Source organism: Phytophthora ramorum (genome assembly GCF_020800215.1).
Source record: "Phytophthora ramorum isolate Pr-102 chromosome Unknown Phyram_PR-102_s0017, whole genome shotgun sequence".
Lineage (NCBI taxonomy): Eukaryota > Oomycota > Peronosporomycetes > Peronosporales > Peronosporaceae > Phytophthora > Phytophthora ramorum.
Genome location: NW_027150663.1, coordinates 234,424 through 261,243, shown reverse-complemented (window position 1 = coordinate 261,243; position 26,820 = coordinate 234,424). Strand labels below are relative to the sequence as shown.

Genomic DNA, 26,820 nt, shown 5'->3' with positions numbered 1-26,820 from the left:
AGCCTCGTTTCGCAGGGGGCGTCAAGCCTCGGATCGTATCTCAAAATGAACTGCTCTATCACCCCTACAGTGCCTTGGTAACGGAAAGCAGCCCTATGTTCATCGTGATCGACGTGGTGGTGCGGATCTCTACGGGTATCCTTTTGGGCGCAGCACATTGTGCGTGTATGCTCGGACCAAATGGTGCTTCACATCACGTATTTGCTGGGGCTGTTCAAGATCCTGAACTTCGGCTTGGCGTTCGTGTTCCTGAACTCGAATACGATGTCGGCCACAGCGCGCACCTTCGTGGCTCAGGAGTACAGCGGCATTAACTCGATCGTGATCCTGGTTTGGTCCGTCCGCCAGCGTATCGCCTTCAGTACCGGTGCGCACATCAGCGCGTGGGTGGTACGCTCAAACGATGACTCGCTGTCTGCGATGCAGTCAATGCTGATGTCGTTCCCGACTTCGCCGTTCGGCTGGCTCGCAAGTACGATTGACAGAACGGAGCCTCACGGAGCTCTTTTTTGCCAAAATGTTTTGGATTTCTGCCTTCCATATCCATAGCATATAAAGAATGTACCGTAATAGCGTTTTCCTTTCTTGCTTCCCAGGTCGCACTATCGGATAGTCTCATGAGTCTCATTGCGGAGTACATGTACACTGTATCCCCGCCAAGACAAGTGAACCTGATTGCACGTCACGTTGGTCCGTCGGAGAGGAAAGTCCACCCTGGATCGTTTCACCATGCAACAGACACTTTCTCCACGTTGTAAACTGCTGATGGATAACTAAGAACCGACTGCATGAATAGCAGTTGCCTTTGAGCACTGGTGCGTTTTCCGCCAAACAGTGAAAGAGTTGGAGAAAAGCAAAAGGCCTTCCCCATGTCAGAGAGCTCCAGTCAACACTCTAACGGCGATCGTCGAGCGGGACACATCGTCGTGCGAGGTGTCGGTGGCGGAGGCGATCGTTTTTCGCCACCGGTTACTTCTCGCAGAACAGCCTGCAGTTTGTATGGCTCCGGTTCTTGCATTCCCCATCCCACCATCGCTCCCAAACGAAAACGAGTCAGCAGCAAGCGTCAAAAGTTGGTGCTATACCATTGCAATCTCAGAAACTCGCATAGATGGGGGACCCGAATATGGCAAACAGCCGTGATGAATTTCTCCAACCTTTGACAACTGCGGTAGACGTGAAAGTCTCGCGCAACAGCCGCCTGTAGAGGCGGTGCGAGCGATGGTTGCAACCACAAAGGCCAGTCCGTCGCTATCCGCGCGGCTTCCGACACCTCACTGCACCGCGAAAGCCGTGCATTCCCCCCTTGTTGGCGCCTGTCAGTCATCTCGCGTCAGCGTAGCGCCACCGGTGGTCGGCGCGATAGGAACTTCCTGTCGTTCGCGCGCACAAGCGAAAAGCGCGCGGCCGGACAACAGGCCGCGTGCGAAGGATATTTACTAGCAGTCTAGGCACTAACTTATTCCGCAGCATGGAACGGAGACGGCGGTGTCGGTCCAGGAGACGAGCGCTCGCGTCCGGCCTCCTGGTGGTCGTCACGCTCTCCGTCGCGGCCTGCACGGCGGGACTTGCGACGGCTCTGCAGGTCGCAGATGCCAGACACCTCGAGGAGAGCGCCAGCAGCTCCGGTAGCAGTTCAGGCTCAGGCTCAGGCTCCAGTTCTTCTAGCTCGTCAGCAGCCACGACAAACAGCTCGACGGAGACCGATTCCCCCGAGTGGACACCGGTACCAAATGCGCCGACGAGTCGGAGCAGCTCCACAACAGGAGACAGCAGCGAGAGTTCAGGGACAACACAGCCTCCGACTTCGAGTAGCGCAAGTAGTAGCGCAAGTGCATCAGATACAGGGACACCAACAACACCAACGCCGACACCTCAGACAGTTTCGAATGCAGGATCGAGCTCTAGCAGCACGCCGAGCTCTACTACGCGGGCTCCGACCTCTACAACCCAGGCGCCGTGGACTGAGGCTCCGTCGTCGGCGTCGGCTTCTGGCACGTCTTCAGGATCGAGCTCTAGCAGCACGCCGAGCTCTACTACGCGGGCTCCGACCTCTACAACCCAGGCGCCGTGGACTGAGGCTCCGTCGTCGGCGTCGGCTTCTGGCACGTCTTCAGGATCGAGCTCTAGCAGCACGCCGAGCTCTACTACGCGGGCTCCGACCTCTACAACCCAGGCGCCGTGGACTGAGGCTCCGTCGTCGGCGTCGGCTTCTGGCACGTCTTCAGGATCGAGCTCTAGCAGCACGCCGAGCTCTACTACGCGGGCTCCGACCTCTACAACCCAGGCGCCGTGGACTGAGGCTCCGTCGTCGGCGTCGGCTTCTGGCACGTCTTCAGGATCGAGCTCTAGCAGCACGCCGAGCTCTACTACGCGGGCTCCGACCTCTACAACCCAGGCGCCGTGGACTGAGGCTCCGTCGTCGGCGTCGGCTTCTGGCACGTCTTCAGGATCGAGCTCTAGCAGCACGCCGAGCTCTACTACGCGGGCTCCGACCTCTACAACCCAGGCGCCGTGGACTGAGGCTCCGTCGTCGGCGTCGGCTTCTGGCACGTCTTCAGGATCGAGCTCTAGCAGCACGCCGAGCTCTACTACGCGGGCTCCGACCTCTACAACCCAGGCGCCGTGGACTGAGGCTCCGTCGTCGGCGTCGGCTTCTGGCACGTCTTCAGGATCGAGCTCTAGCAGCACGCCGAGCTCTACTACGCGGGCTCCGACCTCTACAACCCAGGCGCCGTGGACTGAGGCTCCGTCGTCGGCGTCGGCTTCTGGCACGTCTTCAGGATCGAGCTCTAGCAGCACGCCGAGCTCTACTACGCGGGCTCCGACCTCTACAACCCAGGCGCCGTGGACTGAGGCTCCGTCGTCGGCGTCGGCTTCTGGCACGTCTTCAGGATCGAGCTCTAGCAGCACGCCGAGCTCTACTACGCGGGCTCCGACCTCTACAACCCAGGCGCCGTGGACTGAGGCTCCGTCGTCGGCGTCGGCTTCTGGCACGTCTTCAGGATCGAGCTCTAGCAGCACGCCGAGCTCTACTACGCGGGCTCCGACCTCTACAACCCAGGCGCCGTGGACTGAGGCTCCGTCGTCGGCGTCGGCTTCTGGCACGTCTTCAGGATCGAGCTCTAGCAGCACGCCGAGCTCTACTACGCGGGCTCCGACCTCTACAACCCAGGCGCCGTGGACTGAGGCTCCGTCGTCGGCGTCGGCTTCTGGCACGTCTTCAGGATCGAGCTCTAGCAGCACGCCGAGCTCTACTACGCGGGCTCCGACCTCTACAACCCAGGCGCCGTGGACTGAGGCTCCGTCGTCGGCGTCGGCTTCTGGCACGTCTTCAGGATCGAGCTCTAGCAGCACGCCGAGCTCTACTACGCGGGCTCCGACCTCTACAACCCAGGCGCCGTGGACTGAGGCTCCGTCGTCGGCGTCGGCTTCTGGCACGTCTTCAGGATCGAGCTCTAGCAGCACGCCGAGCTCTACTACGCGGGCTCCGACCTCTACAACCCAGGCGCCGTGGACTGAGGCTCCGTCGTCGGCGTCGGCTTCTGGCACGTCTTCAGGATCGAGCTCTAGCAGCACGCCGAGCTCTACTACGCGGGCTCCGACCTCTACAACCCAGGCGCCGTGGACTGAGGCTCCGTCGTCGGCGTCGGCTTCTGGCACGTCTTCAGGATCGAGCTCTAGCAGCACGCCGAGCTCTACTACGCGGGCTCCGACCTCTACAACCCAGGCGCCGTGGACTGAGGCTCCGTCGTCGGCGTCGGCTTCTGGCACGTCTTCAGGATCGAGCTCTAGCAGCACGCCGAGCTCTACTACGCGGGCTCCGACCTCTACAACCCAGGCGCCGTGGACTGAGGCTCCGTCGTCGGCGTCGGCTTCTGGCACGTCTTCAGGATCGAGCTCTAGCAGCACGCCGAGCTCTACTACGCGGGCTCCGACCTCTACAACCCAGGCGCCGTGGACTGAGGCTCCGTCGTCGGCGTCGGCTTCTGGCACGTCTTCAGGATCCAGCTCTACGACGCAAGAGCCGTGGACTGTGACTCCATCGACGCGATTCCCAGGGTCAGCATCAGAATCGGAGTCGTCAACTACAACTCGAACTCTATCGCCACTTGAGTCTTTATCGAGTTCTTCTTCCGGCTCTACCACTGGCCCAAGCACGCAATCCAGTAGTGGCTCTGGCACGGACGCTCCTGTGTGGACGAACGCGCCGACGGAGGCCCCCACGACGTCGACCTCTGGGTCGAGCACTGGGTCGAGCACGGGTTCGTCGACGACGTGGACGCAAGCTCCGACGACGTCGGCATCGTCTTCGGGTTCGGCAACTGGCCCGAGCACGCAATCCAGTAGTGGCTCTGGCACGGACGCTCCTGTGTGGACGAACGCGCCGACGGAGGCCCCCACGACGTCGACCTCTGGGTCGAGCACTGGGTCGAGCACGGGTTCGTCGACGACGTGGACGCAAGCTCCGACGACGTCGGCATCGTCTTCGGGTTCGGCAACTGGCCCGAGCACGCAATCCAGTAGTGGCTCTGGCACGGACGCTCCTGTGTGGACGAACGCGCCGACGGAGGCCCCCACGACGTCGACCTCTGGGTCGAGCACTGGGTCGAGCACGGGTTCGTCGACGACGTGGACGCAAGCTCCGACGACGTCGGCATCGTCTTCGGGTTCGGCAACTGGCCCGAGCACGCAATCCAGTAGTGGCTCTGGCACGGACGCTCCTGTGTGGACGAACGCGCCGACGGAGGCCCCCACGACGTCGACCTCTGGGTCGAGCACTGGGTCGAGCACGGGTTCGTCGACGACGTGGACGCAAGCTCCGACGACGTCGGCATCGTCTTCGGGTTCGGTAACTGGCCCGAGCACGCAATCCAGTAGTGGCTCTGGCACGGACGCTCCTGTGTGGACGAACGCGCCGACGGAGGCCCCCACGACGTCGACCTCTGGGTCGAGCACTGGGTCGAGCACGGGTTCGTCGACGACGTGGACGCAAGCTCCGACGACGTCGGCATCGTCTTCGGGTTCGGCAACTGGCCCGAGCACGCAATCCAGTAGTGGCTCTGGCACGGACGCTCCTGTGTGGACGAACGCGCCGACGGAGGCCCCCACGACGTCGACCTCTGGGTCGAGCACTGGGTCGAGCACGGGTTCGTCGACGACGTGGACGCAAGCTCCGACGACGTCGGCATCGTCTTCGGGTTCGGCAACTGGCCCGAGCACGCAATCCAGTAGTGGCTCTGGCACGGACGCTCCTGTGTGGACGAACGCGCCGACGGAGGCCCCCACGACGTCGACCTCTGGGTCGAGCACTGGGTCGAGCACGGGTTCGTCGACGACGTGGACGCAAGCTCCGACGACGTCGGCATCGTCTTCGGGTTCGGCAACTGGCCCGAGCACGCAATCCAGTAGTGGCTCTGGCACGGACGCTCCTGTGTGGACGAACGCGCCGACGGAGGCCCCCACGACGTCGACCTCTGGGTCGAGCACTGGGTCGAGCACGGGTTCGTCGACGACGTGGACGCAAGCTCCGACGACGTCGGCATCGTCTTCGGGTTCGGCAACTGGCCCGAGCACGCAATCCAGTAGTGGCTCTGGCACGGACGCTCCTGTGTGGACGAACGCGCCGACGGAGGCCCCCACGACGTCGACCTCTGGGTCGAGCACTGGGTCGAGCACGGGTTCGTCGACGACGTGGACGCAAGCTCCGACGACGTCGGCATCGTCTTCGGGTTCGGCAACTGGCCCGAGCACGCAATCCAGTAGTGGCTCTGGCACGGACGCTCCTGTGTGGACGAACGCGCCGACGGAGGCCCCCACGACGTCGACCTCTGGGTCGAGCACTGGGTCGAGCACGGGTTCGTCGACGACGTGGACGCAAGCTCCGACGACGTCGGCATCGTCTTCGGGTTCGGCAACTGGCCCGAGCACGCAATCCAGTAGTGGCTCTGGCACGGACGCTCCTGTGTGGACGAACGCGCCGACGGAGGCCCCCACGACGTCGACCTCTGGGTCGAGCACTGGGTCGAGCACGGGTTCGTCGACGACGTGGACGCAAGCTCCGACGACGTCGGCATCGTCTTCGGGTTCGGCAACTGGCCCGAGCACGCAATCCAGTAGTGGCTCTGGCACGGACGCTCCTGTGTGGACGAACGCGCCGACGGAGGCCCCCACGACGTCGACCTCTGGGTCGAGCACTGGGTCGAGCACGGGTTCGTCGACGACGTGGACGCAAGCTCCGACGACGTCGGCATCGTCTTCGGGTTCGGCAACTGGCCCGAGCACGCAATCCAGTAGTGGCTCTGGCACGGACGCTCCTGTGTGGACGAACGCGCCGACGGAGGCCCCCACGACGTCGACCTCTGGGTCGAGCACTGGGTCGAGCACGGGTTCGTCGACGACGTGGACGCAAGCTCCGACGACGTCGGCATCGTCTTCGGGTTCGGCAACTGGCCCGAGCACGCAATCCAGTAGTGGCTCTGGCACGGACGCTCCTGTGTGGACGAACGCGCCGACGGAGGCCCCCACGACGTCGACCTCTGGGTCGAGCACTGGGTCGAGCACGGGTTCGTCGACGACGTGGACGCAAGCTCCGACGACGTCGGCATCGTCTTCGGGTTCGGCAACTGGCCCGAGCACGCAATCCAGTAGTGGCTCTGGCACGGACGCTCCTGTGTGGACGAACGCGCCGACGGAGGCCCCCACGACGTCGACCTCTGGGTCGAGCACTGGGTCGAGCACGGGTTCGTCGACGACGTGGACGCAAGCTCCGACGACGTCGGCATCGTCTTCGGGTTCGGCAACTGGCCCGAGCACGCAATCCAGTAGTGGCTCTGGCACGGACGCTCCTGTGTGGACGAACGCGCCGACGGAGGCCCCCACGACGTCGACCTCTGGGTCGAGCACTGGGTCGAGCACGGGTTCGTCGACGACGTGGACGCAAGCTCCGACGACGTCGGCATCGTCTTCGGGTTCGGCAACTGGCCCGAGCACGCAATCCAGTAGTGGCTCTGGCACGGACGCTCCTGTGTGGACGAACGCGCCGACGGAGGCCCCCACGACGTCGACCTCTGGGTCGAGCACTGGGTCGAGCACGGGTTCGTCGACGACGTGGACGCAAGCTCCGACGACGTCGGCATCGTCTTCGGGTTCGGCAACTGGCCCGAGCACGCAATCCAGTAGTGGCTCTGGCACGGACGCTCCTGTGTGGACGAACGCGCCGACGGAGGCCCCCACGACGTCGACCTCTGGGTCGAGCACTGGGTCGAGCACGGGTTCGTCGACGACGTGGACGCAAGCTCCGACGACGTCGGCATCGTCTTCGGGTTCGGCAACTGGCCCGAGCACGCAATCCAGTAGTGGCTCTGGCACGGACGCTCCTGTGTGGACGAACGCGCCGACGGAGGCCCCCACGACGTCGACCTCTGGGTCGAGCACTGGGTCGAGCACGGGTTCGTCGACGACGTGGACGCAAGCTCCGACGACGTCGGCATCGTCTTCGGGTTCGGCAACTGGCCCGAGCACGCAATCCAGTAGTGGCTCTGGCACGGACGCTCCTGTGTGGACGAACGCGCCGACGGAGGCCCCCACGACGTCGACCTCTGGGTCGAGCACTGGGTCGAGCACGGGTTCGTCGACGACGTGGACGCAAGCTCCGACGACGTCGGCATCGTCTTCGGGTTCGGCAACTGGCCCGAGCACGCAATCCAGTAGTGGCTCTGGCACGGACGCTCCTGTGTGGACGAACGCGCCGACGGAGGCCCCCACGACGTCGACCTCTGGGTCGAGCACTGGGTCGAGCACGGGTTCGTCGACGACGTGGACGCAAGCTCCGACGACGTCGGCATCGTCTTCGGGTTCGGCAACTGGCCCGAGCACGCAATCCAGTAGTGGCTCTGGCACGGACGCTCCTGTGTGGACGAACGCGCCGACGGAGGCCCCCACGACGTCGACCTCTGGGTCGAGCACTGGGTCGAGCACGGGTTCGTCGACGACGTGGACGCAAGCTCCGACGACGTCGGCATCGTCTTCGGGTTCGGCAACTGGCCCGAGCACGCAATCCAGTAGTGGCTCTGGCACGGACGCTCCTGTGTGGACGAACGCGCCGACGGAGGCCCCCACGACGTCGACCTCTGGGTCGAGCACTGGGTCGAGCACGGGTTCGTCGACGACGTGGACGCAAGCTCCGACGACGTCGGCATCGTCTTCGGGTTCGGCAACTGGCCCGAGCACGCAATCCAGTAGTGGCTCTGGCACGGACGCTCCTGTGTGGACGAACGCGCCGACGGAGGCCCCCACGACGTCGACCTCTGGGTCGAGCACTGGGTCGAGCACGGGTTCGTCGACGACGTGGACGCAAGCTCCGACGACGTCGGCATCGTCTTCGGGTTCGGCAACTGGCCCGAGCACGCAATCCAGTAGTGGCTCTGGCACGGACGCTCCTGTGTGGACGAACGCGCCGACGGAGGCCCCCACGACGTCGACCTCTGGGTCGAGCACTGGGTCGAGCACGGGTTCGTCGACGACGTGGACGCAAGCTCCGACGACGTCGGCATCGTCTTCGGGTTCGGCAACTGGCCCGAGCACGCAATCCAGTAGTGGCTCTGGCACGGACGCTCCTGTGTGGACGAACGCGCCGACGGAGGCCCCCACGACGTCGACCTCTGGGTCGAGCACTGGGTCGAGCACGGGTTCGTCGACGACGTGGACGCAAGCTCCGACGACGTCGGCATCGTCTTCGGGTTCGGCAACTGGCCCGAGCACGCAATCCAGTAGTGGCTCTGGCACGGACGCTCCTGTGTGGACGAACGCGCCGACGGAGGCCCCCACGACGTCGACCTCTGGGTCGAGCACTGGGTCGAGCACGGGTTCGTCGACGACGTGGACGCAAGCTCCGACGACGTCGGCATCGTCTTCGGGTTCGGCAACTGGCCCGAGCACGCAATCCAGTAGTGGCTCTGGCACGGACGCTCCTGTGTGGACGAACGCGCCGACGGAGGCCCCCACGACGTCGACCTCTGGGTCGAGCACTGGGTCGAGCACGGGTTCGTCGACGACGTGGACGCAAGCTCCGACGACGTCGGCATCGTCTTCGGGTTCGGCAACTGGCCCGAGCACGCAATCCAGTAGTGGCTCTGGCACGGACGCTCCTGTGTGGACGAACGCGCCGACGGAGGCCCCCACGACGTCGACCTCTGGGTCGAGCACTGGGTCGAGCACGGGTTCGTCGACGACGTGGACGCAAGCTCCGACGACGTCGGCATCGTCTTCGGGTTCGGCAACTGGCCCGAGCACGCAATCCAGTAGTGGCTCTGGCACGGACGCTCCTGTGTGGACGAACGCGCCGACGGAGGCCCCCACGACGTCGACCTCTGGGTCGAGCACTGGGTCGAGCACGGGTTCGTCGACGACGTGGACGCAAGCTCCGACGACGTCGGCATCGTCTTCGGGTTCGGCAACTGGCCCGAGCACGCAATCCAGTAGTGGCTCTGGCACGGACGCTCCTGTGTGGACGAACGCGCCGACGGAGGCCCCCACGACGTCGACCTCTGGGTCGAGCACTGGGTCGAGCACGGGTTCGTCGACGACGTGGACGCAAGCTCCGACGACGTCGGCATCGTCTTCGGGTTCGGCAACTGGCCCGAGCACGCAATCCAGTAGTGGCTCTGGCACGGACGCTCCTGTGTGGACGAACGCGCCGACGGAGGCCCCCACGACGTCGACCTCTGGGTCGAGCACTGGGTCGAGCACGGGTTCGTCGACGACGTGGACGCAAGCTCCGACGACGTCGGCATCGTCTTCGGGTTCGGCAACTGGCCCGAGCACGCAATCCAGTAGTGGCTCTGGCACGGACGCTCCTGTGTGGACGAACGCGCCGACGGAGGCCCCCACGACGTCGACCTCTGGGTCGAGCACTGGGTCGAGCACGGGTTCGTCGACGACGTGGACGCAAGCTCCGACGACGTCGGCATCGTCTTCGGGTTCGGCAACTGGCCCGAGCACGCAATCCAGTAGTGGCTCTGGCACGGACGCTCCTGTGTGGACGAACGCGCCGACGGAGGCCCCCACGACGTCGACCTCTGGGTCGAGCACTGGGTCGAGCACGGGTTCGTCGACGACGTGGACGCAAGCTCCGACGACGTCGGCATCGTCTTCGGGTTCGGCAACTGGCCCGAGCACGCAATCCAGTAGTGGCTCTGGCACGGACGCTCCTGTGTGGACGAACGCGCCGACGGAGGCCCCCACGACGTCGACCTCTGGGTCGAGCACTGGGTCGAGCACGGGTTCGTCGACGACGTGGACGCAAGCTCCGACGACGTCGGCATCGTCTTCGGGTTCGGCAACTGGCCCGAGCACGCAATCCAGTAGTGGCTCTGGCACGGACGCTCCTGTGTGGACGAACGCGCCGACGGAGGCCCCCACGACGTCGACCTCTGGGTCGAGCACTGGGTCGAGCACGGGTTCGTCGACGACGTGGACGCAAGCTCCGACGACGTCGGCATCGTCTTCGGGTTCGGCAACTGGCCCGAGCACGCAATCCAGTAGCGGCTCTGGCACGGACGCTCCTGTGTGGACGAACGCGCCGACGGAGGCCCCCACGACGGAAGCACCTACGACGGAGTCTCCTACGACATGGACTCCTCCAACGGAGGCTCCGACGACGGAAGTGCCTGCGACTGATGCGCCTTCGTCGATATCGACATCTACGTCTGGGTCAAGTGGTAACCTGTTGCCATCGATTCCTCGAACGGAGCCCCCGACGACAGACGCTCCGACGTCTGGATCTAGTGATAACCTGTTACCAACGGAAGTCCCTGTCACCCCAGCGCCAGTGCCGAGTACTGCCACCCCAGCGCCAGAGCCGACTACTGTCACCCCAGCGCCAGAGTCGACTACTGTCACCCCAGCGCCAGTGCCGAGCACTGCCACCCCAGTGCCAAAAACGTCGACCCCGGTGCCAACGACCTCCGCTCCTACCCCAGAGCCTACCCCAGAGTCAACTCCGTGGAGCCCTCCCCCCGTGCCTAGTAATCCCACGACGACCAGTCCAGCGCCATCCGAATCTTCTGGGTCTGATGGCTCTTCCTCGTCTACAGGGTTTTCTGATTCACCGAGTGCGTCGCAGTCATCCGAGCCCTCTGGGACACCCTCGCAGGACACCACATCTAGTCCTCCTCCAGTGACAAGTACTCCGCAGACAGAGGCCCCGACAACTACGCCGACAACCCCTCCTCCATCTGGATCGAGTACGAGCTCCGATGTGTCATCTTCGTCTGGATCGACCACGAAAGCTTCAGCGTCGACAGGTTCAGACGATACGACGTGGAGCCCCCCACCCGTGACAAGTGCACCGAAGACAACGACAGCTCCGACGTCCGCGCCGAGCTCTTCTTCTTCGAGCGCCAGTGCAGCGGCTTCATCAGGATCATCAGACTCATCTGAGACTGGTACAGATAGCCCGTCTTCTGAGCAAACGTCGGCTTCGGATGAAAACACACCCAGCCCCGCACCTGTGACTAGAACTCCTACAGTATCGACGGACACGACTCAAGCTTCGGAAGCTGGCAATGATATTGCACAAACGGCGCAGTCTTCATCCGACTCCTCCTCATCCGGATCAACGACGCCTAGTCCGGCACCCGTGACTAGGACCCCCTCATCAGGGACAACTATGACAATGCCTCCGTCCCCCGCTTCATCTGATTCAATGGGAACAGTGATCCCTGCGGACACGTCTGGTATCGACAACTCGGCAGCAGAGGCGGTCACAAAGCATGCCGACTCCGGCAGTAGCGATCGCGCTGACAAGAACACGATTGATGATAACGACATGGTTCTGCTGGGCGACACGGGCTCTACAATTGTGTACTCAGACGGAAGCACGATTACGACGTTCGAGAAGTTCAACCGCGGCGACCTTCTTGACGGCAGTGGGTCGTTCAACAGTGTCATCGTTGGCGGTGGAAACCGCTCGAATATGCCTCCTGGAGCCTCGATCTCACTGTCTTCTTCGGCGCAGGAGGTGCAGAATGCGCTGCTCTATGCGAGCTACGCACTCGGTATCGTGTCCACAGTGCTGTTGGTGTTCTTCCACCTTCTGGCCCTTCAGCGTCCACCTTGGCTGGGTGGAGCATCCGAAGTGAGCAACCAGGATGGAGCAAGTGGCCGAGCGAGCATGGGCTGGCTTACCCCAAATGTTTGGGAACTGGTTGTTATGGTGGGCTACATCCAGCATGTGAACTCCATTTCAATGCTGGAGCTGACGAAGGCACCTCAGATCGTGTTGGACTTTGCGGACTCATTCTCGTTCGCAAATCTGCACATGTCTTCGGTGACCACCACCGCTGTCTCTGAAGCCTCGCGCAGGTTGCAGCTGGTCATTTTGACTGGCATCGTGGCGTTCTCGGATCGTATTGGCATCGATGAGGACGAGGCACTCTTGACTGCATTCTGGTTCTTCCTAGCCGTGGTAGCCATTGTGATTGTGTTGTTTGCCATTGCAGCGGCCTTTGCGTTCTATCGCCACCGCATGTCTGCAGATACGTGGTCGGCGTTCTGGCCAACGTCGCTGCGCAACAGTTTTGCCATGTGCGTGGTGGGACTGGGTATCGCCGTTTGGATGATTTGCGTGTACCCACTTGTGGCCATGTCATCGTACGAATTGGTCATGGAGTTGCGTTACCGAGTTGGCGTCGGTCTGGCTGTGGCACTGTTTTCCTTGTGGGCTGTAGTGGTCGGTGGGCTTTGCTATGCGTTCGTGAGCGTGCGAGCCATCCCAATCAACGATGCTTTCCGTTTCAAGCATTTCTCAGTGTGGGGCACACTCTACGGTGACTCCAAGATGGCGTTCCGTTATTTCTTCGTGGTGACGGTGGGTTTCCAGATTCTACTTGGTGTGCTCACTGGTGCTGTGTCGGGTGTGCCAACGCAGTTGGTGGCGACGATGATCACGCATCTGCTGTTCGTCGTCGTAGCGCTCATCATCCGCCCGTTTGCGGCTCGCTGGGTACTGGGCGTGGTGGTTGGTCTGCGTGTCGTGGCGATTGCCAACTTGCTGTGCAGCTTCGCGTTCGTTACGTCCAGCGAGCTGAGTATCCACTGGCGTGGTATTGTGGCGCAGGGCTTCGTGATCTTCAACGCGATTGTGTTTTTCCTGTTCTTCGCGCGCTACGTCGCCATGTTCGTAGTGGTGCTGAAGCGCTGGTCCGGCTTCACTCATCGTGAGAGCATCATGCACTCGCAGCAAAGCTACGAGATGGAGGAGCAGATTGCTGGTTCGAGCTCGGACCAGACTCCCATCTTCTTGACGTACGATGTGCGCGAACACCACAACGACGGCGGCAGGTTCATTGCTTCGGGCGCAGGATTTGCACCCTCACGAGGACCGGAGTCAGCAGGATATTCATCCGGGTACTCGTCTGAGTACTCTGACCGATACGCATCCACGCCTGCATATGCGTCTGGCCACTCGTCTGGCCAACGGTACGCGGCAACACCTTCCGGGTCATCAGGATACTCCTCGGGCCATGGGCAGTCACGGGGAGCACCGCGCTTCTATCAGTAAGAGCCGAAAGACCCCTTAGTTGCAGTTTTGATAAGTATGTGTGTTGATGTTCTGTCAATAGGTTTAGATAAAGCCACCTAATCAACGTAGCATTTGCAAATGAGTGTGGTTGCCTATTGCATTGTCTGCTCACACCGCGGGCCAGTATGAACTGATAGGCATGACTCACAAAGTCCAGCCCCGCTTCTTATTAGTGGAATTTCGCAGGTCGAAAGACCTGCGCTTGGTGGCGCAGCACTGTAACTTATCAAAACCGGGTACCAAAGCAGGACTTCTCTTTTATCTTACTTGAAAGAGACCTCTCTCAACAAGACCATCTATCTATGGCTTGAGCCAAACCATCAAGCTTACATGTAGATGCGCAACTTGTTTTTTATTTTTATTTTGTGCGGTTACCCCGATTGCACTCGGGGTGAGCACTGCATCAACCCCGCCCACCAGATATCTTGCGTCAGGATTTACTGTTTTGTGTATGCTTAGCTCTACAAGGGCACCTACATGTATTATACGAAGAATCCAAAGCGGTCACTGGTCGTGACTTGGCCAATGTTCGCATCTGAGAAGAATGGGATGGGGAAACGAACAGCCCTGAAGAAGGAGACGTCGTTACATTCAAATACTTCACCGGCCTTCAGCTATACCAAGGGACAAGCGTCCAGTTCTCCACGACTTGGAGTTCTAAGGAACCAGCGTGTCATTTAACTGCGTAGTGCATCCTACTTTATCAATTCATCTATTTTACTTCCACCAGTCTCGGATGCCTATAAACCATGTACAACTCTCGACTTACTCTTTCTTTGTTATCGACCTGCGTACTCCCCCCGGGCGGCGCCTCCGGGTTGCCTATTGACCCTTTGTGTTGTACACGTACGGGAAAATAATATTTTCCGACTTTATCCGAAATTCCAACAATCAGAGGCATAGTGAAAGCAAGTACGTTTTGCGTTGAGTGAGATCAAGCGCACCGACCATGCCGCTCATGCCCGGGTCGCCGCGGCCGGGCACGCCCGCGCCGCAGGAGGAGGACGACGGTGTGTACCGCTCTCTGTTCCAGCAGCCCGTGGTGGATATCCCTCCAGCCGCGCCTTCCTACGCCTGGTTCGAGTTCTTACTGCACCCAGAGGCGCTCCAGAAGCACGTACGTCTGTCTGCCATTTCGCCCCCCCTCGCTGCAACTTGACCTTCACTCTGTATGTGTAGCTCGCAACGCTCCGCCAGCAAAAGAAGCGCGACATGCACAGCGCCACGTCGGCCATTGAGCTCGTGCGCGAGTTCCTGGATCAGGCGCAGCTTGTGGCTGACGAGGGCAACGTGCGCAACAAACGCTACAGCGCGCTACTGCTGGTGGCGGCCCAAGTGGCGCTGCAGATGCAACTTCCGCTCTCGGCCATCGAGCAGGCACTGCCTTTGCACTTCCAGCGGCTGCTGCTGGACGGCATCGTAGATTTCGCCGAGCAGCCGAGCAGCAGCCACAATGAGTTCACGCGGGACGTGTCTCTGCAGCCCTACGAGGCCCACGTGCTGCACAACCGGTGGACGCTGCGCGCGCTCGTGCACCAGTCGCAGAACGGCTACCTGACGTGCAGCACGCGCGGCGAGGGCGAGGAGATCTCGTCCACGTACCAAATGGCGCTGGGCGACCTCATGGCGAGCCACCTACAGATCGCGCAGAATATCCAGACGATCCTCATGAACGACGACAAGCAGAAACTCACGGCGCAGACTCAAGTGGAGACGTACTACGACCTGGGTGTGTACTTTTTCAGCTTCAACGGCTTTGAGAAAGCTTACAGTTGCTTTAGTCGAGCCTCGGAGCTGGTGGAGGATGGAGAAAGTGGAGACGAAAGCATGGAGGAAGGAGGGAATGCCAAATTACCTGCAGAGGACTGCGCGCAGCTGGAAGGATACCTTGCTGCGTGTGAAGCGGTGCTTGAAGTGCAGTCTGTGAACGAGGGCCCTGCGGTGCTGAAGACGCCAAAGCTGCAGATTGAAATGGCGTGGGAGGCTCGAGACTGGGACAAAGTGATTGAGCTCCTAGAATGCGATATCATTGCCTCGGAGCTGACGCGGCTGCCGCCGGGTTATCGAGCAGCGCTGGAGCAGCAGGGCCTTCGTCTATTGCGATCCAGTAGCAATAACGCCATGGAGGATGATCCGCACATCGCGGCTCCTACGATTCGGTTCTTCTACAAACGCATTGTGCTGGAGAACGCTGTAATGGCCCTTCTTCTTGAAGGCAGTCAAGAGGAGGCCACTTCTCTGGAGACCTGCACGTGCGTGTGCAGCCGTCTCCTTCAAGACGAGATATTCCACTCGGTAGCACGAGAACCACGCGACGGTAGCGACGCAAAGAAATGCTTTTCAATGCTAGCGCGGTTTATGCTGGCGCTAAGTGGCTTTGCACTCGCAAATGCTCCGGATAGCAATGCAAAGTCGCGAATTGAGATCCTCTTGGTGCAGATTCTTCGACACTTCCCCTGTATCGCGGGTATACCTGGCGTACCGGAACTTCTACGTCGCTGCGATGACCTCCGTGCGACCGAAGATGTTCTCGCTGTGCCTTTTGCGGAGAGCATTGACAGTCTGGTGAGTGTAGAAGCGCAACTCAGTAGCGCGGTAGCTAAGCAGAGGGAGCATTTTCGCTTGACGGCGGACGTGGGCAGTACATTCGCTTTTGCGAGCGCAAAGGCGAAGGATGAGTTTGTTGCAGCACTCCAGAAGGAATTGGTTGGGGTGTCCAAGAGCGATCACGATGCAGCTATGGAAATAAGTGATCAAACCGGACGTGACGACGTGCTTTCGAGTAATTTGATCACATTTTTATCGGCCAACAACTGCTGGGAAATGCTGTCGCAGTGCAAGGCTGTGATACCTGCATCTTCGCAATTGCGTTGCGAATTGGAGTTTGTGGTGGCGTGCGGAGCGTTAACACAATATTTGGCGTCATTAGCGACCTCTCCGCTTTCAGCAGGTGCGTTGAAAGCGAAGAACTCGTACGCTGGTGGCGACGTATCTTCAGTTTCCGAGAAGATTGAGTTTTCCATAACGGCAAGCAACAAACTTGTGGCAGATATTTTGCTGAAGTGGCGTGAGTTAGTGAACGCAATCCATGAAGCCTCGGTGGAAGCTGCTGTGGACGCAAAACAGATCGAGGAGAAGCCCAAGAAGGTGCTGATGGGACTTCCCCTGTGGCTAGTGGAGACGCTGGTGTGCGTTTCAGCGGGGCTGTTACACCGCGCGTACATGCGTAATGCCTGCGACTACCGTGTTTCGTTTGATCTCACTCCATACGGAGACCTCGCCTTCTTAGAGGCGTTTGCGCGTGATACACCGCCTACAACTCCCGACTCGGGAGCTGGCGATACTGCCAGCTCTGGAAGTACAGATACCCAGTTCACTACGGTGCCATTTTCGAAAAACTTCCAAGCCGATTTGGTGGGGTTACATTCTAGAGCTCTCGAGAGTTTGGTGCATCGTTGCGACCGTGAGCCAAGGTGGCACTGTGCTAAGGCTGACATGTTGCTGAATCCTCTATCGAAGCAACGCTTGTCTTCGGCCTCTGGTGAGTCTAACTGAGATCAACTTTGGACTGTACGCTTGACTTACATGTTGCAACTGTTATGATATTTTTTGTCAGATCCGCGCGCCGCTCTCGAGGGCTATTTGGTGGCAGCCTCGCTAGCAACAAATTTCTTTTCAGACATGGTATCCGTGGTGGATATCATAGATCAGAGCTCGCTTGTCCGTTTGGTACGTGACTCTCTTCCTGCCGTGCGATCGTGAAAGTGTATGCTCGGTGGTGCCTCATAATGCTGACTTTCTTCTGCGTACTTGACAGAGTCAATGCCTAGTGAAGGTTGGTGCGCACGTTGCAGCTGCTGTGCTCTACCAGTGCTTTATGCCGGAAGAGTTTAAGTACGGTCTCCGTATTTTGCGTCTGTCCCCTGCGTCCCACGACGACGCATTCTTCCAGTACTTTTGGGAGGTAGGTTTTGTCAGCATCAATGTTTGTGTTGTGGGTTGATATGTGTGGAACTGAAGGGTGTGTTCTCTTTGATGCAACTTGTTTATTGTAGCTGCCATTCCTAGAGCTGCTTGTGGATCTGCACTCCAGTCCGACATACCTAAACGATAGGTAGGCTCAAGTGCTATTGGAAGGGTATGCTATGAGGTGGATTGATATCTTAACTGTTATGGTGTTGTTATTCAGACATGTTACGCTGCTGACAAACCTGATCCAGTCTCCCGAGTTGAACAGCTCAAACCCCTCACCAGTCGTGAAAGATGCGAAGCAGCGCATTGTTCGCTGCTACTTCCGGGACTTGTGCCGAATTTATCTCGACAACTAAGAGAAATGCATGGCCATTCGAGCTGTGCGCTCAAGTCGGATCCTGAAAATGACTTATTGTGGTGTCCTTCCGTGGAGTGCTGAGCAGGTTTATCTTGGGCGCGATGTGTATGTGAAGACAGGAACTGCGGCAGCGAGCGACGACAACTATTTTTGCGTCAGCGCAGTCGTCGCTGCGAGCATTCGACTATGAATAGCGCCGAGCGCTGCCATGCTTGGCCTCGACGTGCACCACAAGCTGAAAACACCAGGTTCTCCAGCAGTCACAAGCAGCGGCAAGGATGGCGTCAACGACGACGCCCAGGAACACACTGCTCGGGGCGTCCAACTATGAGCCGCGACTGCGCTCGCACCTGAAGCCACAGCGCTTCAAGCTCGTCGAGGAGACATTGCGTCTTGACAGCACGTTGAACCAGATGAGTTTGCTGACGACGCGGCTGGACCTTAGTGACCCCGAACGGTTTGAAACAACTGCCAGCGATATCGGCAAGATGGCAAGCGAGCATCCAGAGGAGAGCAAGTTCGCGCCCCAGAACGTACTGAAGGTGCTGCGCTTCCAGACCTTTTACATCGAAGGCGTGGATGAGAGCAATCTCGAAGTTGTACGGCTGCGCAAGAACACCATCCTGCTCTACCTGCACGATGAAACCTTTGAAATCATTGAGCCTCGGGTGGCCAACAGCGGCATCCCGCAGGGTACTTTCCTCAAGCGATGCAAGCTGCGACGCCCAGACGGCGAGCTTTACACGTCTGCAGATCTTCATCTGGGCTTTGACATGCATATCTTCGGGCGAAGCTTCAAGCTGTATGACTGCGACGAGTTCACGAGGGAGTACTACGCGCAGAAAGGAGGTGACGTGGGTACCCCGCTCCCGCTGCCTAAAGACGAGTACACGATAACTCGCGACCAAATCACGCGCATGTGTGGCGGAGACCACGACCACTTTTACGGCAAGCAGCGGTATCCGCTCAAGACCTACATGGAGGCGTCATTGGGCAACTCCATCCGTTCGCGCCTGCAGTCTGAGAAGAAGCGGAAGTTCCTGGCCAACAACCGCAAGGTGCTGTGCTTCCACTGCGAGTACGACGTGCGCGACCAGCTCTACGGCGACCTCATGTCGTACACGCTCGACTACTTCCTCGAAGATGACACGATGGAGTTCAAGGAAGTAGCGCGCCCAAACAACGGTCGCGATCCGTTCCCGCTGCTGCTGCGTCGCGGCCGACTCCTCAAGGACTGGCAGCAGAACTTGACAGACGAGCAAGACCGCGGCGTCGAAGAGCCCACCAGTGCAGACAGCTACTACGGCGAGACAGATTTGTATGTCGGTGCTGTGCTCAACGTGTTCGGGCGCGTCATGCGTCTGGTGGATGCGGACAGATACACGCGCGACTACTACCAGATGGCCTGGGGCCGCGTGCTGGAGCCCGCGGTGCCCACGAAAGTGGAGAAGCCCGTGTTCCCCAAACCCGAGCCGGCCCCGTACAATGGGTACGGCACGGAGGAGGACTCGTTGGGGTCGTGTCACTCGCTGTGCCCCAAGCCGCCGCGCAAGGATTTCAAGAAGATGGCCGAGTTCGACCGCATGCTGCTGCGCTTCCGCGCGCGGCTCATCTCGAGCCGCAAGGAGCAGCAGCAGCGCCGCTTCATCGTCACGTATTTCCTCACGGACGACACCATGGCCATCTACGAGCCGGAGCTGCGCAACTCGGGCATTGTGAACGGCAAGTTCCTCGAGCGCGGCGCGTACAAGAGCCCAGAGGGCGTGCGCTACATCCTCGAGCACTTCGTGGTCGGCGCCGAGCTCGTGCTCAGCTCGCACCGCTTCCAGCTGCTCGACGCCGACGAGTACACCAACAAGTTCCTCGCCTCGTAGCCTGACTAGTGATACCAATAGCATCTCGATATCTCGATAATGAAGTGGTCCGCAATGGTTCACCTTCAACTTGGTTTAAGCGTACTTAAGTCAAAATATAGTCTGTCGTGTTAACGTGTCTATCGCAACCGACAAATGGCTACTTATTGACGTGTCTTCAAACTCATTCTCATTCCTTCATGAATCACAATATGTCACACGCCACGACACCGCTAGTGGTGGGCGTGATTTTTCCGGCCAAGAAGCTCGCTCGGCTGCAGGAAGTGCTAGACCTGGAAGTCGACGGCGTGCGCTTCGTGCTGATCGACTTGGAGGCCGCGACGCCCACGGGGGCCTCCGTAACATCCGCCGACCTGCAGGCGGCAGCCGTTCGCTTGGCCGGGCGCTACGGGCCGCTGGACGCGCTTCTGCACAAGCTGGCACACGACATGGTGTTCGCGGATCTAGGGGACGCAGATGCAGACAACCGCGTGCAGTTAGTGCAGGAGTTTGTGCGCCAGAACCCATCGATGCGCGTGGTGGACCCCGTCGAGAGCGTACGGCTGCTCACGGACCGCCACGCGGCCTGTCGGATGCTGCAGACGCTGCAGACGGAAACGACGCAGCTGCAGCCCTTCAAGGTGCCCAATTTCCACGTGGTGGAGAGCCCTGCGCAGTTCCAGAAGCTGCTGAAGGAACTGGACGCTGGACGCACGAAGCTTCCGCTGATTTGCAAGTCGGTGGAGGCCTGCGGTGAGTTTGTGGTTGGTGGGTGAAGAGCGGCTGGGTAGGAGGACTCATGGAGGTTATGCTGTTATTATGCTGCTGCTGCTGTTGTAGCGACGGACCGCTCGCACATGATGAGCGTCATCACCAAGCGTGAAGACTTGCACTACGTCGAGTACCCGGCGCTGTATCAGGTTCGACAGGCTGCTGGCTCTGCTGTTGGGATGCCTCCTGACTTATGTTTTATTATTGCTGACGCTGCAGGAGTTCATCAACCACTCGAGCCGCCTCTTCAAGGGCTACGTGCTGGGCGGCATCATCAACGTGGCCGAGCGCCGCTCGTTGCCGAACCTCGTGGCTGGAACTGCCCATCACGTGCACTTCAACACCCAGGAGAACTACCCAACTAGCAAGGACTTCCACCCACACGCCGACGACGGGACTTCGCAAGATGAGGTTGTCAACGGTTGGACGCAGGAGGAGATTTTCGCAGCGGTGCGCGCAATCGGTGAGCGCCTTCGGGAGGAGCTCAAGCTGACGCTGTTTGGCTTCGATGTCATTGTGGCGGACGACGGCGCGCATGACCTTTACGTGATTGACGTGAACTATTTCCCGTCGTACAGGGAGCTGGATGATCTGAGCACCATCCTCAGGAAGCACATGAAGCAGCTCTGCGGCCGCCAGTAGCGTAAAAGCCATCTCGTTTTCGCTAACGCACGCACTCCATGTTTGGTCATTTAGACCACCATGTTATGACAGCAATCGTGGATGCATACTTCGTAGTACAAGAAAGCTGCACTAGAGCTCATACCAGCCTTTTTCGTGTTTAGCCCTCTCGATCTGCTCCTTGCGCTTCGCTACAGCAGCAGCAGTGGCTGGCCCCGCAGCAGCTTTGTCTTGTCCCAGACGAGACCCGCCAGCACGACTGGCATCTCCGAGTTTCCAGTACATTTCGTCTACTTGCTCTTCAAGAGGACAATGCCACCTCGCGTTGTCTCCAATGAAAAATGTGTCTAGGATTCGTCGGAGCTGGTCGTTCCAGACATGAATTTGCTGCTGCTGATCCAATGCCATGTTCATGGCGTCCATAGCCGTGATTTCTAAGCCAGGGACTGCCTTCAGGGAGTACAGGCTCGCATTCAGTTCGTCCAGACTCTTTTCCATTGAAGAGCGCAACTCCCGCCTCGAACTCTGGTCAAAGCTGCTGAGGTATTCTTCTATAGGGCCGAACAGCTTCTTCAGAACCGCAGGCAGTTGGCTATCAATGCCCTCAGCTACCAACTCGCGGACAACTTTCAGCTTTGACAACAACTGCTTCAACAACACGTCCAAGCGCTGCTCGAGAGTTTTGGCTTCGTCCGCAGTCTTGCCTTTCGTCTGCGCGATCTGGATTCGCAGTGTTAATCGATGCATTGGTTCTAGGACATGAACCGCAATTGTTAGGAACAGTTGATGCAGTTCCCCCATTTGCTGATGAAGGACGCTGATCTCTCGCGCTGCTCCTTCCGGTACTTCAGGTCGATATTTCGCCTTCGTTGCTATTAGTTCTCTGCCTCCACCACTTCCGATCGCACAGAGCTTCTCCACCATTTTATCCTCGTCATCACAGTGACTCCATTGGACTGAGACTGTCAAGGAGCCTCGCGTTCGGGGCGAGTTATTCCCTCCCTCCTCGTCCAGCAGAGGCAGGTCCGCCGTCACTTGCTTGGCGTGCATGAACGTTTTGATCGGGATCGTTGCCATGCCCAAGAAATCGCCAGGGGCGTGTTTTGTAGATCGTCTTTCGTCATCTGGACTCGCGTTCCCTTGCATAATATACTCATTCCAAAGTTCCTGCTTCTTTTTACCAAGATGCCGCATAGAGACAACGTCGTAGTCAAAGACCTCGAGTGTCAGAACGGCTTCAAACAAGTGAGCTGGGTTCTCACCGAGCTGATGCTCGACGAAGCTATAACGGAAATGAAATTCTTCGTTCCACTTGGGGTTCAGCGAGTTGTAGCGCACACTGGTCTCACCGGTGGCCACCACGTCTCCTGTTGGGCCCCTCAATGTAAGCAGCACAAACGGATCGCTTGTCAACAAGTCGCTAGCACGTAAATGTTTGGCCTTGTCAACTACAACGCGAATGCAGTTCAAACTCCGAAGAAGAACTCGCCGACGAGCTGCCATAAACGCACGAGAAGCCAAACACACAGATAAAAGCACACCCCGACGTCGGCGCTGTCGCTGTCTTCTTGAACGAAACTTGCGATACGCGTCTTGAACGAGAAGGACATGGTAGAGCAAGAACTCATCGGCAAGCATAACATACGTAGGTGGACGAGCAGAGTACTTGTTCACATCCGGGCATGAATACGGACTGAAAAACTGAATCTCCTTTGTCCGGTCGTTGAACACAGCTACCCACTGAAACGGATCTTCGGCATGCAGCCGAAGCAGCTCTTGGCGGTGGAAGCTTACTCTAGCTTTCATATCACTAGCCATGACGACGATGCGATGGGGCAGGCGTTCTTGCTCCTCGATCATCACCGCTTCCTTGTCTTCGTACTCTAGGGGTTCGACTCGCCAATTCGACTGGAATGTTTCGCCTGTATCTTGGTTAAAGTAGCGTGTAAAGAGATCACCACTCGGTCCCCGGCTCGTGATTTTAATCCATTCCGACGTCGCCGGGACCTTCCTTGACAGAGCTTCCTCCAGGGGTCCAATTCGTCTTGGTGCCCCGTGAGCATCAGCGAGTAGGTCACGAACGAAAGCTAAATTCTTTTCAAGTGTGGCGCGATCCGATAGCGAGCAGTACTCGCGCTTATCCTGCGATATTTTACGGGTTAGAATAGCTTCAGCTTGACCCAGCAGAGGTGTCGCTTGCTCTCCCCACCGCAAGTCACCCAGTCTGTCTCGATAGCATTTGCTTAGCCCTATCAGGTCCGTCACAATAGCCAACGAGTCAGTCGTATTCAGTTGAGCTCCAATCTTGCTCACCCGCCGCTGTAGCTCGGGCGTCAAGCGCACACATTTCGCGAAAAAACCATTTTGCAATGAACAGATCGTTATCTTGCATGAACATGGTCGCAAATCTACTCCAAACCCAGCGATTTGATACAAAGGTTTGTAGGTCTCCGTGCAAATGCGCTCGAACATCCTCCACATCCCAGTTCCCACTTCGGGTTGCCCACGTGGCAGTTCGCGTGGCAGCATTGCCCGAACATCTTCCATATCCCAGTTCCCACTTCGGGTTGCCCACGATCACTTGGAAACTTAAGAAAATGCGAGCTTGCTTGCCGTTGTGATCTACGCTCCCACTTCCTGGTCTTTGGCTTTGAGGTTTCGATAGAGTAAGCTCGTAGTATTTCCCTGGTGTGATCCCGTCATGTGCAACAAGCAAGTCTTGCATCGGCACCGTAACATAACCGATCGTGGCAGCGTCTTGCCATCGCGAATTTCGTCGCGTACGGTTCATCACGCTGATTGTAATAGTTATTCTGGCTGAAGTTACCGGGATCTCCACGTCTTCCTCCCAGCTTGGCGACAGATTCGTCCAGGTTGGTGGTGTCCGAGTCGGCGTCGCTTTCCCTTCGTACTGGATCACAACGCATGGCTGGCTGATCAACATGTTCGAGATAGCGACGTCGTGAGTCGCACCTACAAATATTCTGAGCCCCCGCAGATTCTCAGCGCGGTACCGTACACTATTAAGCATCCGGCCGCCACCCCCAGACACTTCACCCGGCGGTGCGGATTTCATCACCAGCTCCATCAGCTCGTGATGTAACGGGCGATAATCTCCCCAACTGCTTCTCCGCTCGGATGGAATCCGCATCACGTCTTCTTGTAGCTGTGCAAAAACGCCTCGCACAAAAAGCACCTCTGCATCTGTGAAGTCAAACGGGAGGCGAAGTGAACTCGGCCACTTGATCCTCTTCGCCTGCCTTTTCGCGGATTCAGACGTGAACATCCGTGCGCGAGTTCTCCGCTGCTCTAGGATTTCGTTTATAGCAGCGACGGCAGCGGCAAGATGGCGCCAAGAGCGCTCTGTCTGGGATACTTTAGCCGCATGCAAAAACGACAGTCGGAGCAGGATGAGTTCTTCGTACATTGCGTAACGCGTGTGCAGTTGAGACCCACGTAAACGACCCTGCAAACTTTCGTACACGTCAATGAGTGTCGATGGACTGCTTTTATAGCGATAAAGAACTTCAGCCATCTCGAAACAGAGTAAGAACGGTATGTGGTGCCACGACAGCAACAACAGCTTTATGTTGAACGCGCGCGCCTTCGTTGGAGGTGTTTTTGATCGAGTTTGCTTACCAATATGACGCGTCAGACTTACCAGGCGCGTTGTCCAGGCATCTTGATGCTTGTGAAAGCGGTCGAATAACCGAGCAATACAAGCATACGCACACTTCAAATGAAGACCCTCCTGCCATGAATCATTTGCGATGTAAGCGCGCACATGCGCCTTAAGGAGACTCCTGGTAAAGAACGTGTCTCCACAATCAGTGAACATTTCATCCGCGACACGTTGAAGCAGCAAGGCTTCTTGGAAAGGGCTTCCGCGGAACCTCGGTGCTAGACTATCGCATCGCCACGCCTTCAAACACATCCGTTCGAGTTTCTGAACGCGTTCCAAGCGACAACTGAACGGTTCCTGTTTCGAGAGCGATACATTCAGCGATAACGCACGTTGCACTGCCGTTAAATTTCCAATAAACCATTGTGCTTCAGACGTCGAACACATTTCAGGCCTTTCAAGGCGAGCTTGCTGCATCAGTAGGGCGCCTTCGTTTCGCTTATGCATATTGATCTTGACTCGAGCAGCTAGAAAGCTTACATTCGCCCGGTGAGAACAGTCTTTGGAGTGCACAAGAGCCTCCTGAGCTGCCACTGATGCGAACACCCAGGCTTGACTGGATTCTAGTATTTTCGCAATCTCGAAGCACACGGCACTCCACGTCTCGTTCCGTCGTTTCCACCGCTTGGCCTCGGAGAAACGCATCGCTGCCGTCTCGTTCAGTTTCCGCTCCCATTCGTTCCAGTCTAGGAGACTTGATCGCATTGACACTTTCTCTCTCAGAGACCGCTCCAACTTCTTCGCCAGCGAGGCAGTGTAGAGTGACTTGCGGACGCCTAGTTCCATTTGGACACCTGCCTCAGCGGGTAATTTTGCTATCATACCATGCAAACTGAAGTCACCGAGGTGAAGGGGCATTTTCCGCGTCTTGTAGACGTCGTCAGTAAACGCGATGGTCGATGACTCGATGCGAAGTGGTCGGTCTGATAGTTTTACTTGCAGTAGTATCTTTCCGGTCGATGACAATTTAGCATGTCGTTGCACCTTGTCGTCAGCATCAAGTGAATGAAGAAGAAAGGAGCCAACTTGCTCTCGTGTTAACAACCGTTTTGCATCGCTCTTCATCAAATGTCCATGGTAAAAGCCAACTGAAGGCCATAACTCTATCGCCCGATAACACTGTTTCAACAGCTGCCTCGCTGATCTCAGAAACGTGTTTGCTTCAGGCTCTCCCCCAGCACAAGTTTCGTACCTTTGCAATAAAATCAAAGCGAGAGTAAAGCGAACTTCCACGTCTGTAAACACGGCTTGTACTGGCGAATCTAGCAGGTTTTCCAACTGGACACAACTCTGCTCGTAGCAACTCTGCTCGAAATACACCATGCTGCTTAGCATCAGCAGCTGAGCTTCAAGCTCAACATCGGAGGCTGCACTTTGCGTCGTGTTTGATTTGTCTTTCGGGTGACCTTTAATTTCTCGCAGAAGATTGAGAGTCAGCGTCAATGCCTTGTCCCTGTCGATGGGCTTCCCACACAGAAACATACACCGTGCGAGTTCGAACTGTGATCGGTGGCGTAACTCTGTCAGCGAAGCAGCAACTTCTTGAAATGCTGGCCAGGAGTTTACCTGCACGTCCACTTGCAGGTAGCTTTCCCAGCCAACTCGTGCTTGATTAAGGTTGAGCACGTCCCCCGTAGCTTCGTACACTCTAAAATGGCTGATCGCGTACGCTTGCCAAAACTCAAGACGAGCAGCAAGACGTGCAACGCCACCGCTCGAATCATCGATTTTGCGAGAATAGTCTCGCTGGATAATCCAATCAGTCCCGAGTTTGGCAGGTGCTGCACTGAAGCTGAAGGACATCCTAGACCCACTGGCCAGCTTTCTACGGGACGTGCTTGCCACTATATACTGTTCCGTGGGTGAAGGCTGAGAAACTGGTATGGGTTCATCCGCAAACCCCTCCCTGAAGCAGTTCTCCAAATACAATGCAGCTTGGTCGTAGCGCATCCGTGCGAAAAAGTTGTATGCTTTGCTG

The 26,820-nt window shown here is 58.4% G+C and overlaps 8 protein-coding genes across 8 annotated transcripts; 5 read left to right on the top strand and 3 right to left on the bottom strand.

The window, feature by feature from the left end:
* Positions 1-180: 180 nt before the first annotated feature.
* On the top strand, positions 181-482 carry KRP23_13219 (uncharacterized protein; the record flags this gene model as incomplete). The annotated part of the gene is made up of 2 exons (XM_067883902.1): positions 181-367; positions 427-482. 2 exons carry the CDS (start codon positions 181-183, stop codon positions 480-482), a joined length of 243 nt encoding a protein of 80 aa, XP_067738538.1.
* Positions 483-1,875: 1,393 nt separating this feature from the next.
* Positions 1,876-10,502, bottom strand: KRP23_13218 (uncharacterized protein; the record flags this gene model as incomplete). The annotated part of the gene is made up of 2 exons (XM_067883901.1): positions 1,876-4,148; positions 4,208-10,502. The coding sequence occupies 2 exons, from the start codon at positions 10,500-10,502 to the stop codon at positions 1,876-1,878; spliced, it is 8,568 nt and encodes a 2,855-aa protein (XP_067738537.1).
* A 711-nt stretch (positions 10,503-11,213) lies between these two features.
* Positions 11,214-11,438, bottom strand: KRP23_13217 (uncharacterized protein; the record flags this gene model as incomplete). Its single annotated transcript, XM_067883900.1, has 1 exon — positions 11,214-11,438. One exon carries the CDS (start codon positions 11,436-11,438, stop codon positions 11,214-11,216), a length of 225 nt encoding a protein of 74 aa, XP_067738536.1.
* Positions 11,439-11,707: 269 nt separating this feature from the next.
* On the top strand, positions 11,708-13,564 carry KRP23_13216 (uncharacterized protein; the record flags this gene model as incomplete). Its single annotated transcript, XM_067883899.1, has 1 exon — positions 11,708-13,564. One exon carries the CDS (start codon positions 11,708-11,710, stop codon positions 13,562-13,564), a length of 1,857 nt encoding a protein of 618 aa, XP_067738535.1.
* A 970-nt stretch (positions 13,565-14,534) lies between these two features.
* KRP23_13215 (Integrator complex subunit 8) lies at positions 14,535-17,913 on the top strand (the record flags this gene model as incomplete). Its single annotated transcript, XM_067883897.1, has 6 exons — positions 14,535-14,702; positions 14,765-17,126; positions 17,202-17,314; positions 17,403-17,549; positions 17,641-17,699; positions 17,775-17,913. 6 exons carry the CDS (start codon positions 14,535-14,537, stop codon positions 17,911-17,913), a joined length of 2,988 nt encoding a protein of 995 aa, XP_067738534.1.
* Positions 17,914-18,193: 280 nt separating this feature from the next.
* Positions 18,194-19,789, top strand: KRP23_13214 (EF-hand domain-containing family member C2; the record flags this gene model as incomplete). Its single annotated transcript, XM_067883896.1, has 1 exon — positions 18,194-19,789. One exon carries the CDS (start codon positions 18,194-18,196, stop codon positions 19,787-19,789), a length of 1,596 nt encoding a protein of 531 aa, XP_067738533.1.
* A 191-nt stretch (positions 19,790-19,980) lies between these two features.
* KRP23_13213 (Inositol-tetrakisphosphate 1-kinase) lies at positions 19,981-21,181 on the top strand (the record flags this gene model as incomplete). The annotated part of the gene is made up of 3 exons (XM_067883895.1): positions 19,981-20,521; positions 20,609-20,688; positions 20,759-21,181. 3 exons carry the CDS (start codon positions 19,981-19,983, stop codon positions 21,179-21,181), a joined length of 1,044 nt encoding a protein of 347 aa, XP_067738532.1.
* A 111-nt stretch (positions 21,182-21,292) lies between these two features.
* On the bottom strand, positions 21,293-25,628 carry KRP23_13212 (uncharacterized protein; the record flags this gene model as incomplete). Its single annotated transcript, XM_067883894.1, has 3 exons — positions 21,293-23,384; positions 24,357-24,364; positions 25,323-25,628. The coding sequence occupies 3 exons, from the start codon at positions 25,626-25,628 to the stop codon at positions 21,293-21,295; spliced, it is 2,406 nt and encodes an 801-aa protein (XP_067738531.1).
* Positions 25,629-26,820: the final 1,192 nt, after the last annotated feature.